Source organism: Symsagittifera roscoffensis, chromosome 3 (assembly GCF_963678635.1).
Source record: "Symsagittifera roscoffensis chromosome 3, txSymRosc1.1, whole genome shotgun sequence".
NCBI classification, from domain to species: Eukaryota; Metazoa; Xenacoelomorpha; order Acoela; family Convolutidae; genus Symsagittifera; species Symsagittifera roscoffensis.
In genome coordinates this window covers 3,437,621-3,455,153 of record NC_087064.1, presented here as the reverse complement: position 1 = coordinate 3,455,153, position 17,533 = coordinate 3,437,621, and the positions used below count along the sequence as shown (strand labels likewise).

At 36.3% G+C, this 17,533-nt stretch overlaps 1 protein-coding gene across 1 annotated transcript in view; it reads right to left on the bottom strand.

The window, feature by feature from the left end:
- The window catches only part of LOC134841161 (protocadherin Fat 4-like), a 112,575-nt gene that overhangs the window by 72,894 nt on the left and 22,148 nt on the right, over nucleotides 1–17,533 (bottom strand). Inside the window, exons 12-18 of the mRNA XM_063856962.1 lie at nucleotides 16,318–16,476; nucleotides 15,605–15,807; nucleotides 13,928–14,057; nucleotides 8,796–8,887; nucleotides 7,330–7,858; nucleotides 3,063–3,265; nucleotides 2,317–2,380 (exon numbers count right to left, since the gene is read on the bottom strand). Of these exons, the coding sequence (XP_063713032.1) occupies nucleotides 2,317–2,380; nucleotides 3,063–3,265; nucleotides 7,330–7,858; nucleotides 8,796–8,887; nucleotides 13,928–14,057; nucleotides 15,605–15,807; nucleotides 16,318–16,476 (1,380 nt within the window). The remainder of the gene's footprint in view (nucleotides 1–2,316; nucleotides 2,381–3,062; nucleotides 3,266–7,329; nucleotides 7,859–8,795; nucleotides 8,888–13,927; nucleotides 14,058–15,604; nucleotides 15,808–16,317; nucleotides 16,477–17,533) is intronic.

The following is a 17,533-nucleotide window of genomic DNA, read 5'->3' as shown; positions in this document are numbered from 1 at the left end:
TTTAAAACCAATCTGGCGAGTATTGACTCAAACATCATTTTTGTTCAATCTACCTCAACATTATTTTGAATTCATTGAGAAAAAAAAAACAATAAATTTTACCAATAATTTATTCATGAATTCAGCTGCATGCCTAATTATGTTCCAACAAGTCTTCGATGAAGGAGAGGAAACAGTAGAAGTGTTGGCTTCCTTCTGGTTTCAACCACTTTAACGCCAGTTTTTTGATAAAAATTTTTTCAGTTGAAGAAAAAAGCTTTCTTGTTTTCTTGAGAAAAACTATTGAACTTTTTTCATTATACTAGTTAAGTTTTTTTGTGGATAGTTAGCCCAAGTGAAAAACCACGATACTATGAAACAAAATTGAGCTGTTTTTTGCAATTTGTTTGTTTGTTTTGTTGGTGCAGTTCGTTTTTAGACGTTCCTTACTACTTTCATAGTGAATATCTATTTTTGTTATAAAAACAAAATGATGATAGAGTATACTCCAATGCAAAATGAAGATTCCCTCTGCAAAATTGAAATTGTTTTCTTTTTCTTTTTTGAACATAAACCTCGTCAAGGATCAGACAACAGGAAATTGAACTCAACAACAAAAAAATTCAAAAAATTAAGGCAAGGCTTTAGAATCCACCAGAAAAGCCTTGTTTTCTGTGTTTTGAGCAACACTTTTTGGAAACTAATACCCACATTGAGGTATATGTTGTGATAACTTTTCGATCATACGCAGTTGAAATAGATTAAAATGAAATTAGCTCAAATAATCACAAAAAATACCTGACACTCTATTTCACACTACTTGAGGTGATGATGATTTTAAAACAGTTGTAAAAAATTAAAAATTGGTGTCGTTGAGTCGGCAAACTTTCGAGCAAAAAACAAAACTCTACTACCTGGGCAAAACTTTGGTTAAAATAAAATTCTTCCAAGACTACTTGATGAACAAGTTGATAATTGACTAAAAATTGTAAGAATTAACCAGGAAAATAATTGAAACCAGAACTGCTTTTAAAAGTTCACTGCTAAATTTCTGTCTAACTCAAGAATATTTTACAACGTAAGATACATGTTGCTTCAATTTGGAATGAATTTTAGCGCGGATTAAGTCCACATGTAAGCGCTTAGAGTAATATGATAAAAAACATCGAAAATAAACACTTTCAATTTTTTTGTTTTTTCTAGACTCGCATCATTTCAAGGTCAGTGCTTTCGAAAAATATAACCGAGACAAAAAAAGCAAAAACTAGGGCAAGTAATTTCGCCATGCCTCCTTAAACTTAAAAGTGCTTATATCACACTAAATTTTCTGACTGTTCTTTAATGTGTTTCACGAAAAAAAAAAAGGTTATAAACTCGATGAAACCAAAAAAATTTTTCAGCTTATATTTCTTAAAAGCAATACTACTCTCAACTAAAATCAATCACAGGGTACTTTTCATTTAAAAAAAACTTTCCTATACTTACACCATGAAGTAATATCGATATACTTTACGTTTAATATACATCTATTTAAATCAATCAGCGTTTAAAGTGTCAATTAGAGTTCTCCATTTTAAGTTTATATAATTTTTGAATCGAATTAAAATGTCACAAACGATACGCGTGATAAGAAAACTGGTATTTTTTGCGCTTTCATTACCCCAAGTATAACATAAGGACCATTTTCAGACGTCTATATTGTTCCGCAAAAAAGTTCACGGATAATTTTTTCGTTTTGAGCCTAAGGCATTTATATTTTCTAGGCTGTATAAACAAGTTCGTTAGAATTCATTCAAGAGGAATAAAAAATAAATCCATCCCAAAACCATCCCATAAACAAACGTTTCATTATTCTATTATAAAGTCTTTTGGAGAAAGCGTCTTAAAAAATTTTTCCATAACGAATTTTTTTATGATAAAACCAAACTAATGTGGGAAAAATGGATCAGAAGGTATTTTTTTCGGCTGGGAGAAATTATTAAACTAAAATATTTTTTGGAAATTGAAAGCAAATAACGTTTTTAGGCTATTTGAACTTATCTTACTGTAAGGCATAGTTTGCCTTCCACTCAGCAAATGAAGTTAGAGTGAAATTAAAAAGAATTGAAATAAAAAAACATGAAAAATCAAATTTGGGTTTGATCGCCTAGTGAAAAATTTTCCTAAAAAACTAGATGAAAAAAATGTAGGCGATTAGAATGAAGATACTCAATATGGTCATTGGTACTTAAAAATATACAAGAACTTCAGTCTAAATGGTAATTTCAATTGTTAAAAATGGTCTGAAAAAAATTCTTTTCGAGCATATTTTTTACTTTCAAAAGTCAGAACACTTACTTCAATTGAAACGTTTTGCATTAGCTCGGCATCCAGATTTGCTATCACTGATATTGCACCAGAACTGAAACAGAAACCATGTCAGAGCATAAACATTTTCTTAAAATGCTCATGAATAAAAACTTTTTTAAGTCACTCTTTAGATTAAAAAAAAGTTACAAATGTTTAGATTTTGGTGCAAGGTATGATAATAAGTGCGTTTAAAATAATTCATGCGATAAACCAGGGGGCGGATCTAGGATTTTCTTGGGGGGGATTTAAAAAAAAACGAAATTATGTCCTACTTTATTAGGTCGAACAAAATTGATTCTCCGAGCTCTCCCAAAGCACGGAAAAGTGCCTGTTTTAGCCAATATTTCCGCGCCGCACGCAAAATTTTTGAAAAAACAAGCCAAAAAGGCGTTTTTAGGCACTTTTTGGAAAATTTTTACAAAAAAAATTGCGTTTTTTCGGTGCGCGCTCCCCCTTAAAATTACAACATTTTAGGAAGTTTTTAGGGTCCGTCAGCCAAAAATGGATATCTCAAATTAGTTTAAAGGGGGATCCTTTGGGTCGGCAGGGGGTCGAATCCCTGAGGGAAAGAGGGCGTCCGCCCCCTCCTAAATCCGCCCCTGTGATAACCATACTGAACTTCATAACTTTGTGAGACTATAACACTGTTATCAACAAATTACAATCAAATGCTGTGTGTGTGCGTGTCGGTGGGGGGGGGGGGGGGGGGTTGCAATAGAGCCATTGTGACTTACGCGGTGTCAATTTTGAACCAGGCTGCGTCACTGCTTGCGATGGCGTAGAACACAGTCCTGTATTGAGCACTGTCGTCCCCATCCGAGGCAGACACCACCTGGACAACCGTCCCCTCCCCCACACTTTCCAGCACAGAGGAAGTGTACACCGGCTGGGAGAAGAGGGGGGAAAGGTCATTCACGTCCTGCAAAACACGGGCAGAAATTTAATATAAACTAATATAGAAACCAAGTTTACCAAGTAAACTCCTCCACTTCCTTATTTAATTTGATATAAAACTGTAAAATTGATTAGCGTTGCGCTTAAAGATCAATGCTATCAATTTTTGAAAGTGATTTAGAGCGCACCAAAAAATCAGATCATATTGGCGGCCAAATGCACCTTAAGAAGATTTTAGCGTTGGTCAGTCAGATATTGCGTCTTTAAATAGTACAAAAAGGGAGCCCCTTGGAAAAATCTAGCAACCAAAACTCAAAATTAAGTTTTTTTTCCTCGAATTGAAAACACTACTGGTGTTAGAATGAAGGCTATGATGAGCATGCAAGCTAGATATGATGCATCTAATTGATAAATTAATCTGCAATTGTATTTTCTAAAATATTCAAGATCAGACCTAACTTGCATGCTCTTCATAAGACTCACATTCAGGTATAGGTTTTTGGCGCACCACAAATTGCACGACGAAATTCTGTTTTATCTTCAAGAAATCTTATTAAACAATTGAAGATTGTCGGGAATTAACAGGGGCGTTTTTAGGGGGGCTATCAGACATCACTCAAAACGGGCAATTTTTCATTAAGTTGCAGAAAAAACGCTAAATTAAAACAGTTTTTCCAGAAGCTGACTTGTTCAACTTTACTAGTGGTAACTTCACCACTAGGTGCGCCCATGATAACAGTTCATAGGTTACGCGCTCAAGTAGATTTAAGTACATCAGTAACTCTCTTACAATTTGATTGGACAACAGTGTTAGGAAAAGTACATTTATTAAATTACTCTAATCTCAACCCAGTTCTGTTTCTAACCTTCCGAGTTTAAAAGAAGATCTCCTCATTGTTTTCTTCAACCATCCTTAATAATCTTGGCGCCGGTTTTTGTAAGTTTTCCATGTCTCTTGCTTCTGCAGGGTATAAGAAACAATTAACTGCACAGTAGAATGTCCACAATCTTAAGCAGATGTCCCGAATGTCCTCCTCAAACTTGGTTTCTCAGCTAACATGCCAAAGAAGTCTCCATATTCCAAAAATTTTGGTCAGAGAAAATGGAGCAAGTCCGCCGGCTTTTCGAATCGAATCAATCGCCCATGATTTGAAATCGCCCATGATTTGGAATCGCCCATGATTTGGAATCGCCCATGATTTGGAATCGCCCATGATTTGGAATCGCCCATGATTTGGAATCGCCCATGATTTTGGAATGCATCAGGTCAAATTGTTTCATTGAAGTGATAAAAACAAATACAATGATACGCGAAACCTTCAACTACTCATGATTGCATGCATATCTAGAAAGCTATATGGTCACTGGAGCGAAGTTCAGTGCGTTCATTTCTCCGATTCTATTTTGCTGATGGCGTTTCATTTTGTAAAAAGCCATTACTACCTTTCCTTTTCCTTGCCCATAAAATTGAACCAGAATTAGTATTAGAAGCATCGCATAATGAGCAAATTGAATTTGCGTTTTAGGGTGGGGGTAGTTTACTAGGTGCATCCGGAGGGGGGGGGGGACAACAGGGAGGAGGGGAGGGGAGGGGAGGTCGTTCACATGGCTATACATGGCAATGGCTTATTACAGTTCCAATATCGGAAAAGATGCAGAAGATAATTACAGATCACTTGTTACACTACGCTGGCGCCTGTTTACCTGGACGTGGATGGTGACAGATGCTTCGGAGTGTACGAGACTCGTTCGGGAGTACCCGACCAAGTTTGCAGCGATGACCTGAAATTGATATTATATAGTTTGAATGATACTTTTTTCACCAGAATGATCTACTTTTATCCGTTCGGACTAGTCGCATTATTACAAATCAAGAGTAATGAGTAATACTAGCCAGGGTAATTGGGCTTTCCCTTTGTTCATCAAACGATGAATGTGTTGGTGATATTTTACGACGTAGAGAAGAATACAGAAGTGAAGACAACATAAGCATCAAGCATTATCATATGATAAAGCAAGACTAGTCATAGCTGCCTTGCAAGTAGCACACAACGACCGGAACCACGTTGCTGAGTCAAAGGTAAAATAAAATAAAATAAAAACAGAATTTTAGGTTCAATTTTTTTCCATTTTTTAGGGAGGGGCAAACATGAATGAACGCAGTCTTCCAAATATAGACTAAAGTAGCTTACAAACAGAAACACGTTTTTTATAGATGCATTAGGTAGCGAAGAGTGTCACAAACTCGACTTCTGGGAAAACTTCTCGATTCAAAGAAAATTTTTTCTTGGAAAACTCTTGTTATCGATCGAGTCATGACTGTCCCGGGTCGAGGTCGGGGACCTATGATGCAAACATTGCGACTCAAAAAGAGTATGTTGCGACCATTGCGACCCAAAAAAGGTATGTCGCGACTATTGCGACTCAAAATGGGTATGTTGCAACTAAGCGCGACGGAAATGTTTCAGCGACTTTGTCACACCCAAAAAAAAACATTTTGCAAATTTGCGCAACTTAAAATTAAATGTTGCAAATTTTCACGAGCAAAGTGATTTGCGCAACCAAAATGATTTGTGCGACTTTGCATATGTATTTTCTACCGACTAAACTCAGTCTCAATATTTTTCGACTGACCCAACCCACGGTGTCTATCCCGGCCGAGGTTTCGACTATATATGTTTCTGGATATGTATGTATGAATGTATGTTTGTATGTGTAACTATGTTAGCATGTATGTTTGTATGTATTTCAGCAGTTTTTTTGGTAACAATTATTTTTTTTGATGACTCAAAAACTTAGTTTTTACGTTGGGACCATGTGTAGGCCTTCTTGTGGCGGTCCTAAATACGATCAGCAGATAACTGCACATTAAAAATACATATATACTAGATTATTTTGCAATCTGCATCTGTATTATGCTTATGCAACCAAAAAAAATCCGACAGCAATTCCATTACCTCAACTGCTCGAAACTTTTTTTTAATGCGCAACTCATATTGCGACTTTGCACGACCCACGTTGCCATTAATGTTTTGCGCAACTCATGTTGCAACTTTGCGCTAAACATTTTGTTTGACTCTGCGCGATCCATGTTGCGACTTTGTTCGACTCATCTGGCGACTTGCGCGACCCATGTTGCGACTTTGCACGACTCAAGCATCTTGCAGGAGTATGGAATTTCGGTCACAGAAAATCCATTTCAGCGACCCATTTCGGTCGCAACATGAGTCGCAGACCTCGGCCCGGGTGGATTGTTACAGCAGCTCTGATATACTATATATCATGGAATCCCATCCGAAGTTTTTTGCGGTACCTGATTTAGGGTGGAAAAAAGTACTCCTTTCGTTTTTCTCTTTTCTGTGGTCGAAACAAAAATTTTACCATGAATGTCACTGATGAAACTTCTTCCCTGTCGAATGACCTCAAAAGCGATAGTTGACCTCCAGTGGAATTTATTGTGACGTAATCAAAGAGGTTTTCAAAAGAAGAGTCGTTTTTCAAACTATAGACCACCTCGCTGTTTGCTCCTTGATCCATATCTGATGCCTAAAACACCAGATGGTAACAATTGATGAAAAACTGCCAAGCAACGTATACGTTATACTTTTTACAAGGGACAACTTTTTTGTGGAGCATATTTTTTTGACAAAATTTAAGAAAGACATTACTAATTGCTCTGTTTCAGGTACTCAGCGATATCTACCTTCAGCGATATCTTCAGCTAATCAGTCACTTTTTTCTTCAAAAAGTGCCTAAAACATTTTTAGGGCCTGTGATTTCAAAAAGTAGCATCGACACAAAAAGTTAGTCTTGATAGTGATTTGTGAAAAATTTGAAAATCAATTCGGTGTCGACCAAAAAAAATATCGACAAAAACCAGTTCGATGTCGACGACGTAAAAAAAGATCGACAAATTTTTCTTGAAATAGCGTAGAAAATCAATTCGTTTCCGACTTTAAAAAAAAACAGCTTGAAAAATTATTTCCGAGTAAAAAAAAAGACTATTCTTTTTGAAAATATTTCCGCTCTCGAGAAAAACGTAAGTCTGCCCTGCGTTCGTTTATACATGAAATTTTTCTTCCAAACTTAGAAATAAACAATTCTTACAAAAACAGTGAGGAAATCTTCGGCAACAACGTTTTCCAGAATGGACGCCGAGTAACTTGTCTTTGCAAATCGGGGCCCATTGTCGTTTATATCCACGACAGTCACCGAGACCTTAGCATTCGTAGACCTCGGTGACGTCACTGCTTGATCTTGTGCCTTCACAACTATGACGTAATCTTCAATCAGCTCTCGATCTAGAACATTCTTTGTCGTTATTGTTCCGTCCTCGGAATTAACCGAAAACGCGGATGTTCCGACAATCGAGTATACAATTTCTCCGTTAAAAGCCGAATCAAGGTCCGAAGCTTCGATTCTTCCGACAAAGGATCCAATTGGTTGTTCCTCGTCGACGGAAAACGAGTACTCTGATTGGCTAAAAATGGCACTGTTGTCGTTGGCGTCGGCAACAGTGACAACCACTTCGGTTTCGGCTTCGATTTGGGCATTTCCGTCGTTGGCAAATACACGAAAGGAGTAGGAATCTTTCACTTCTCGATCGAGTGTGCTTGCGAGTGACAAAACTGCCTCGCTAAAAGGTAGAGAAGCTTACCATTTTTCAAAGAATCAAGTTAAATCAGGGGCGGATTTAGGCGGGGGGGGGCGGGGGGGGCGGACGCTCCCTTCCCCCCCCCCCCCTCTCAGGGATTCGACCCCCTGCCGACCAAAAGGGTCCCCCCTTTGATACTTTTTCAGAAATCCATTTTTGGCCGACCGACCCTAAAGTTTTTCTAAAGGCGCCTACGGCGCCAATATATACTAACTTTGAGGGAGAGCGCGCGCCCAAAAAAACGCGATTTTTTTGTCAAAATTTTTCAAAAAGTGCCCAAAAACGGCTTTTTTGACTGTTTTTTCAAAAATTTGCCTGCCGCGCAGAAAATTTAGCCAAAATAGGGGCAAAACAGTGCTTAGGGAGAGCTCGAAAAATCAATTTGGTCGACCTAAAAAAAAAAAAGTCGTCAAAAAAGTCGTCAAAAAGTCGTCAAAAAAAGTCGTCAAAAAAGTCGTCAAAAAAAAGTCTTTTTTGAGGTCATCAGCTTTATTATATTTCTGGCTTACTGCAGTTCACTCTGTATTTTTTTCTGTGAAATTTTTCTGAATTATGTCACGAGTTTTAGTTATTTATTTTCGCATATGTTTGCAATAAAGAATTAATAAATTTAATTCAATCCTCTTCATGTAAACTCTTGAGAAGTTTTTGTTCATTCGTTTCTTTCAGATGGATACTTTTAAAACAAAATTTTTTGATTTATTGGTTTTTGACCTTCTTTGTGAACTTGAACTCATTTTCTGTCAATCTTCTTTGACATGAGTATGTCACTTGAAGCTTTTTTTCTAGTTCTAATGTTTGTAAACTTGTAAAAAAACTAGATTATTTGTTGATGTTTTGGCTTTCAACCAAGCTATGAATTTTAAACTTTTATTTTGTGAATGTGACCTTTGGACCTTCTGTTTAAAGGTAAACTCACTTGTCAAACACAGAGATGGAGAATGAATCCGAGTCTGGGAACTGGTCTGCCTTCAAGTAATACACTATGTCATCCCCGTCTCCGTCTACCGCCTGAAATTGGAGAGTAGTTAATTCAGTCGAAGTTTAAGCAAACCGAAAACGCGCGGAGTAAATAAGCCAGCCAAAAAGTTACATAGTATGCATGAATTTGCATAACTTTCGTAACTAACACATAATTGTTACATAACTATTATATAACATTTACGTATTTTCGGCTGGTTGATACTTCTGCTGGTTTATACACCACCTGAAATTGTTGAGATGGTTTCCTAAAGAAACAAGACTAGCCGGATATGCTGTGCGAAAGCATCGAAAGTTCCAAGCCCAAGACGGTAGCAGTTTTGAAATAAATTTTGCGGACTATTCTATTACAAAATCATAAAAAATATTTTGGAAACAAACTTCTCTTTGGGGGTAGGGGCTAATTTATATATCCTGGTGTTATTCAACAGCCTAACGAGCGTAGTATACTATAATGTTATATTATAATAAATTTACTGCATTTTACATAATAGAAGTTTCAGGAAAGACCAAACGCATCAGCTCTTCGCTTTTTGCTCTAAATGAGTCAAAAAGTAAAACGTTCGACTGGTTTTTGCTGGTCACAATTTTTTTTGAAAACTCATAAGATTTTTGGTGAAAAACAAACCAAAAACTAATCATTTTTAGCACTTTAGTGCTCAGAATATTTTATTTTTTTCTTTCAAGGTTTTTTTTTCTATTCAATGCAAACAGAAAAGAACTTCGGAATCTGGTGATTTTTCCCAGGTATCCCAAAAAAAGGGTAAAAATTGTCTGCGGTGGAAACAGAAAAGTTTATTTCATGTACCATCATGGGCAGATCTGGGATTTTCTCTAAGAATCTATTCTTAGAGTCACGAGCACTCATTTTAAGGGAGAGAATATATGATCTGACTAAGTTTGAACTTTGGTTTTTTTGTGGAAGCAAAATTCTGAAGCATTTTTTTTCTTTAACTGAGACAGTAGCGACAAACAAACAAAATAAACCTCAGGGGTGCAAAATAGAACTCATTGCTGGCATAACTGAGCCAATTTTTTTTCTCTTTACGTTTAGCAGCGAAATCAAAACCTTATTTTTGAAAAAGTTTTGAGAGGCGGGTTTTCGACTTTTATTTCAAAAATGTTGTCCACCATTCTTTATGTCGACCAAAATAGTTTTCCCAGTTCTCCTAAATAACTATAAAAACCTTATTGTAACCAAAATTCCAGCGCATATTTTGACCAAACTTCCCGTGCTAAAAAGACTTCATTTTGACCAAATTTTTGGCCTATTATTTTGACCAAAAAACAAGCCAAGGATGCCATTTTTGGGCGTTTTAGAAAAACTTAAGGTTTGTAGGCTAAAAAATGGATGTCGAAAAAATAACACCAAAAGAGGGACTTTGGTTGGCAAGGGGTTCGAATCCCTGAGAAGGGGCGTTCGGCACCTACCCCGCCTAATTACAACCCTGTGTATCATGATATTCTTCATACATTCGGACTATAGCCAAACTAAGTATTGTAAAAACATATTAGAACTCATGGCTTTTCGTTTTTAAGGTAGAATCACTTTTTTGTTACTTTTACTGTAAAGTCAACAAAATTTTTGCAGAAACTATCCGCTGCTGAAGAAGGTCTTTTATTGTATCAAATACATTGAATGTAAACTAAGGTAACATAATAGGTCAACGACAGAAAACTTGATGCTTTCTCGACGTTATAAACACTTAATTTAAGAAGAATATAAAATTTAACTCATTTGTCTAATTTGGGTTTTTTTGCTTGTAACTGTTTTTGCAAGTTACTGGAATTTTTTTGCCCAAGCCTCGAGAAAAGTGATAAGTGAAAAAAGCTGGAAAAGGACCGGAACAGACTTCAATGGAAAAAAATTGACCTAAGTTTGCTTTCATTTTAGTTTTAAGCGAAGTTAATTGAAAAAAATTTTTGAAAATTTTAACAGTGGCTAAAAGCGTTTTTTTATGCAATAATTTGAATCTTAAATTGATTCACGGAGTTAGCAGCAGATTACCAAGATTGCTTCCGCCAAAAAAGTTTTTTCCTACTATTCTTAATGTTAAAAGCATTGATTTTAAGGAACCTATGATCGGGCTGAGCTTGAAATCTTGATTTTCTTCGTGTAAGCAAGTTTTTTTTCAATATTCCGAAGCATTTTTTTCACAAACTGAGACATTAGTGACAAACAATTGAAGTAAGCCTCAAATACGCTTAACAGAAGTCATTTGTGGCAAAATTGCACCAAAATTGCGTTGCTAAGGATTTTGGCAGACTTTTTTTTTAGCAGACCAACCTTTTGGCGGGCTCAGAACAATTAGCAAGTCACAACGCTAACCTCAAACCCGGCAATGATGATTAGTGACCGCTTGCTCCGCTGCGCTTTCATTCGGCACTTGTTATTGTGTGCGTAATAGTTTGTTTTGCCGCTAATTATACTATTAAAGTTTTTGAAGTTGTTATTTCTGCTGACAAGTTTTGAGGATTGACCCAAGGCTGAGCGTTTTTTCAAGTCTGTCAATCAATCATGCATCACTTTCACAAGACTAATTTTTCACTATTTTTGAAAAAAGATTGGTCTGCTAAGCAATCTGTCTCACAATTTTGCGTTTTTGCCTTATGCTCAGCTGTAAAATTATTTTTACCAGCTAGTTAAAGGTTCTTTTTTCAAAAAATTTAAACGAAATAAAACAACAACAAGAGTATGAACTTATTGAGAAAAGCAGAAAACGTTTTCTTGAAAAATTGATACTGATCTTAGGACCCAATTCACTCATTTTAGAGAATTGTGGATATTGTTTTTCAAAAATCAACTAAATGTTAACTCATAAATTATTCACAGTAATCAAAATTAGAGATCCGCTAGACCTCATGTTTGCAAAAAATCTTAGCATTAAAGATGCTCAAAATTAGCTATTTTTTGGATAACTTATGAAAAATTCACTATCGAGAAGTAGCTTCTTTTTCTAACGCAGGTTTCAATCATTCTAGTAGCTTAATATTTTTCAAAGTGTAAAAACCCATCTTTGAAAGTTTGTTATTATCCAAAAGCATCAAAAAAAAGATATTTTTTGCGTACGATTAAGTCAATTGAATTTTTGAATTTTGAAGATTTTGTATTTCCGTGTTTTAAAAGTAGTATAGAAGTGTCGTCAGTGAGGTGGCTCAGTCTCCTCCTTTTTTCGGAAGGTCGAAAGGTTAGTGGTGTGGCACCCACCAATATCTATCTAGTCAGAAGAGCTTCTACGAAGCTACTACTTTCGTTTTGGTCTTTTTTCTTGTAGATAAATTGTTTTCATTAATTACAAATTACTACATCTATTTCGTAATATAAAGAATCTCGTGGAAAACAGTGTTCTCGAGGAAGAATCTCGTTTGCGACAATTTTTGTGAAGACATATGTGAAGTAATTACATCTCATTTTGACTTGTAAGCATATACGTTTCAATCAAATCCATGAATTGTCTTTAAGACTTGTTATTGTTTTCCGGAAATGAAACAAGATTGCTCGTATCAGCGCAAGACCCTGAATGTTCCGACTGCATTTTAACGCCAATGTTTTTTGGCTAAAAAATTGACAAAATAATCTAAAAAAGTTTCTTTTCTCTTTTTTTATATCCCCCTAAACGCTAATGTAAGACTAGATAGGGATGTATTTAACGTCTTGTATCCAATAATAATAGGACCAAATTACTAGCCTCAAATGAATTTGGAACGCGTGTTCTAAGAACTCGTGTTCTTACGCGTGTTCTAAGAACGCAAAACATAGCGCGTCAGTAAATCAAAATTTTCCAAATTAGCAAGTTTTACACCCCCTAAAACTTCTTAAAAACTGATCACAGATGAAATAGTTTTTATAAAATTTGAGTTCTTCGAAAGTTTTCGAAACAATAATGTGTTGATTTTGACTCATTGTTAAGCTGACTTTCAAAAAAAAATGCGGAATACTTATGCTTGGGGTTGTTAATTTATTCAGTAAACTTTCACGATCGAAATAATTAAGTTTTTTAAAAAATGTTCATTAAATCAATAAAGATATCGACTTCTTGGCTTCAAATGTAAAAAGATATTATGCCACCGATTATTGTTTGCAAGGTTCTGGGGGTCTGAAAATTACCCACTTGGCAAGGCTCTTAACCATTTATTTCGCGCGATAAAGACTTTTATTATGATGCCGAAAACATATAGCGATTTTTTCATGGGCGGCAAAATATCCCGCACAACAAAATCGTTTCAAATTGAATTGACGCAAGCTTATTGGTTGCTTTTAAAAATTGCATTCGTGATAATGTCCAACACTTCTGGTTTTGAACTATATTCTATACCAACAACTGTTTTATACCGATTAAGGGGCAGTCGGAACATTCAGGGATCCGCCCTGATATACGAGCAGTCTTGCTGGTTTTTGATAATTGCTTCTAACATAACTCTATTTGCTAGCTATTTTTAGAGTCGTCAGAGAAAACATAACATTTCGCGCAAAATTTAAAACTCAAATGAAATATTAAAACATCCAAATTAATCAAAGAAATATTAAAGCTCCATTGCAATTGTCTCAAGTGATTTTGTTTTTTTTCTAAAGAAAAATTTTTCAACCCTAAAACCAAAAAAAAACTTAAAAAATTAAACTTGTCCTGGAAATCATGTAGAATTTATGGCTATTTTATCAAATCTGACAAAAAATTGAAAAAAGTATAAATTTGTACAGAAAATTTAAGTGCCCCGAAAGTGTAACTTTTCTATATTTAACTAACTACACATGAAACACGTGAAGTACAAAAATGGTTGGTTGTCAATTGCTTTAATTGATTATTTGACTTTTTAAAGAGTATTTTTTATCAGTTTTTCACATATAATTTTGAGCATGTAATCTTAAGAAAGGTCATTTTGTCGAATTGTCGAATTAATACCTTACTAAAGATTACATGCTCAAAATATAAGTAAGAAAATTGATAAAAAATACTGTTTAAAAAGTCAAATAATTTTTAAAAAGTCATAAAACGTATTTTATTTACCGGATCATTTTTCTCTTTAACAGAAAATCAGTTATTTTAAAATAGAAACACGTATGGAACGTACGACAATGTTTCCCACGGTGGCTCCTTCTTCTCGGCTCTCGGACACAGTGAATTGGTAGAGTTGTCGCACAAACTGGGGTGCATTGTCGTTCACACGACTGATGCCTACTGTCACCTCCACAGAAGAAGACCTGCAACGGAAGATCAAAAAAAAACAATCGGCAGCAGAATAAGTTCGTGCTGCACTACAAAAACTAAAGAACTTCGAACTTTAAAAGAAACGAATAATGTTTAATAACAGATTAACTTTCAAACTGGCTAGACATGTTTTAAATCTTGTTAACTACCGCCCCCCCCCCACCCCTTATTGCAATAGAGGGGGAAATAGTTAACAAGGTACAAGTTTCGTACAAGCTTAACTGTTCAATTCTTTCTTTATATGGGGTGGGGGGTGGGGGGATTCGTTACAAGGTACTATAAAGGGGGGGGGGGTTATTTAACAAGATCCCATGTTTTTTATGTGAATAATTAACCCACTTTATTAGATTGCATTGGGTCTGCCTTATAAGATATAAAAAACCAGCCTCTTTTAAATTTGCCGCTTCTAAAAATTTGCGACACCTTCATTAAAACTTTCGCTGCTAGAACTTTTCATGCTGCTAGTCGTAATTCCGAACGGTTTAAACGTCATTATTTTAAAATATGAAAAACTACCAAAAAAATCTGCTAGCCGTGAAAAAGTTTCAAATAGCAAGGCTAAGTTGATTTAGGTTACGTAACAGTATTTAGACAACCGCGTATTCACACACTGTATTAACCAATCAGAATCGAGACAAGGAAGATATGAAATTCATTTTTTCCTTGTCTCGATTCTGATTGGATAATACAGTGTCTGAATAATACGCGGTTGTCTGAATACAGACCGCACTCCGTTGATTTAAGCTTCTGCATATTTTCTGCCTGAAAACATTTTTTATTATTACTATGGTGAATGACAAGGAGACGGGTATGATCCAGACATTGAACTTAAAAACAAGCTAAAGAAACAAATTGAGGCATTTTTGGAGGTATTTGAAGAATTTTTTCCCAACTTGCTTGCCCTTAAACCGAACGAAAATAAGACGAAGTGCTGTAACAAATTGTGATTCAATATTCGGCTAATAATTTTCTTCTAATTTGGTGCCTTGAATTTGCTTTGTTTTCTTTAATGTATCTCATATAATTGTCTACTAAAATCCTTGACTGGATCAGACCCAGGGGCGGATCTAGGATTTTCTCGAGGGGGGGGGGGGATTTTCACAAAATTTTCCAAAATTTTGACGACCTTTTTTTTTTTTAGGTCGACCAAATTTATTTTTCGAGCTCTCCCAAAGCACTGTTTTGCCCCTATTTTGGCTAAATTTTCTGCGCCGCAGGCAAATTTTTGAAAAAACAGTCAAAAAAGCCGTTTTTGGGCACTTCTTGAAAAATTTTTATCAAAAAAATCGCGTTTTTTTTGGCGCGCGCTCCCCCTTAAGGTTAGTATATATTGGCGCCAAAGGCGCCTTTAGAAAAATTTTAGATTCGGTCGGCCAAAAATGGATTTCTGATAAAGTATCAAAGGGGGGACCCTTTGTGTCGGCAGGGGGTCGAATCCCTGAGGGGAGAGGAAGCGTCCGCCCCCCCGCCCCTCCCCCCTAAATCCGCCCCTGATCAGACCCCTCCCCTTGTGATTCACCATTAATATTATTTAGCTGACCTCTGCTGTTGGTTTTGAGGCTGATCTGAGGCCACAATTATCAACTGGTAAGATGACCCCTGGAACGAACTGGGCACTGGCTGTAATAGAGTGAGTTGCCCCTCCCCTTCGACGGAGAAAAGTGCGTCTCCGTTGTCAGACACGTAACTGATACTGTACGATACTTCACCGTTGGAACCCTCGTCTGCATCACTCGCCGATATCTGCAAGACAAATTTAATTAATATTACGAAGAATGACAAAACTGTCAAAAATTATTATTCGCCCCCATTTCTCCTCTGCGAAAATTCTAAACTCGACATTACATTTCAATTTTTGTAGAGAGCGTGATGTCATTATACGCTTTCAAACATTTCATGGTTTTACAAATAAACGGTTCAAACAATATGTTTGTCGAGAAAAAAGGTCAAAACTTTTGATGTCATGCTCAGATTATACCAGGGCCCAGCTTATTTGGCCCAATGATTTTTCTGTCAAGAGAAATGAAAAGAAAAAGCAATTTCGCACAGAAGAAAGCGAATGAGGTTTTAAAACAATTTTTGAAGAATTTTTTGAATATATGATTTTGCAACAAAAAATATGCCGAAGCCTTCTGATCTACATGCTTAACAATGATTAGTCCTTATTTAAAGATAAGTTTCCTTTTAGAAAATATTGTAGTAGAAATATACAAAAATAATGTAGAAATATTATAATTGAAGTCGATGACTCACAGTTCCAAGTGCAGCGGGTGTCTGGGTGTTTTCGGCTATGGAGAAGGAGTAGGTGGTCTGGGAGAACACGGGACCATTGTCGTTAACATCCTCGACTGTCACTCTCACTGTCGATTCCTCACTCGTGATTGACGGGTCAACCACCGAACGAGCCAGCACCTGGAGTGAAACACAGATCGCAACAGGGGCGGATTTAGGGGGGGGGGGGTCAAAACAGCGTCTTTTTAGTGCTTTAGGAGAGCTCAAAAAACTAATTTGGTCCGACCTAAAAAAAAAAGTCGTCAAATTTTCGATTTTGTTTTTTGAAAATCCGCCCACCCACCCTCGAGAAAATCCTAGATCCGCCTCTGAATCCCAAACCTCGACCCGGGAAGCAATCATAAACCAACCAAAATATTCAAATTGTGACAAGCAGTGACAAAACCTGAACAAAATTCCCTTAAGGCTTCTATGAGTTCTTTTAGATTCACTGTCTTTATTGTCATATTCGGCAAGGTTGATCTGAAAGCGAAAACAAGTCTTTAGCTCACATAAATTTTTAAGACCACATTTGATTCTGATTCAAGATCAGCGGGTCTCCTAAAAAGACCAAGAGTTCAACTTTTTTCCTTTCACTCATGTTAAAAAAGTGACCTTGAAGTCGAACTAGTTGATATGTTTCAATTCTATTGTTCAAATGTTTCAATTTTATTATCCAAAATGACAAGACTGCTCGTATCACTCATGTTGAACAAATGTTCAGTAAATGCAGGGGCGGATTTAGGGGATGGGGGCGGGGGGGGGGGTACGTTCTCTTTCTCAATGATTCCACCCCCTGCCAACGCAAAAGGTCCCACCTTTGTACTATTTTGAGATATCCATTTTTGGCTGACGGATCCTAAAATTTTTAAAGGCGCCTGCGGCGCCATTACATACTAATTTTGAGAGGGAAGCGCGTGCCAAAAAAAAACGCGTTTTTTTGGTCAAAATTTTCCTAAAAGTGGATAAAAACGCCTTTTTGGCCTATTTTTTCAAAATTTTGCCTGCGGCCAAGAAACTTTGGCCAAAACAGTGTCGCTTTTACTGCATTGGTTGAGCTCAAAAAATGCACGACCTGAAGAAAGGTTTTTGAAATTTTTTGAAAATCCCCCTCGAGAAAATCTTAGATCCGCCCCTGAGTAAATGTGTCTATTTGTCAACTTTTTTTTATGTCAGCCGTTTTGATTTTTGAGCACTA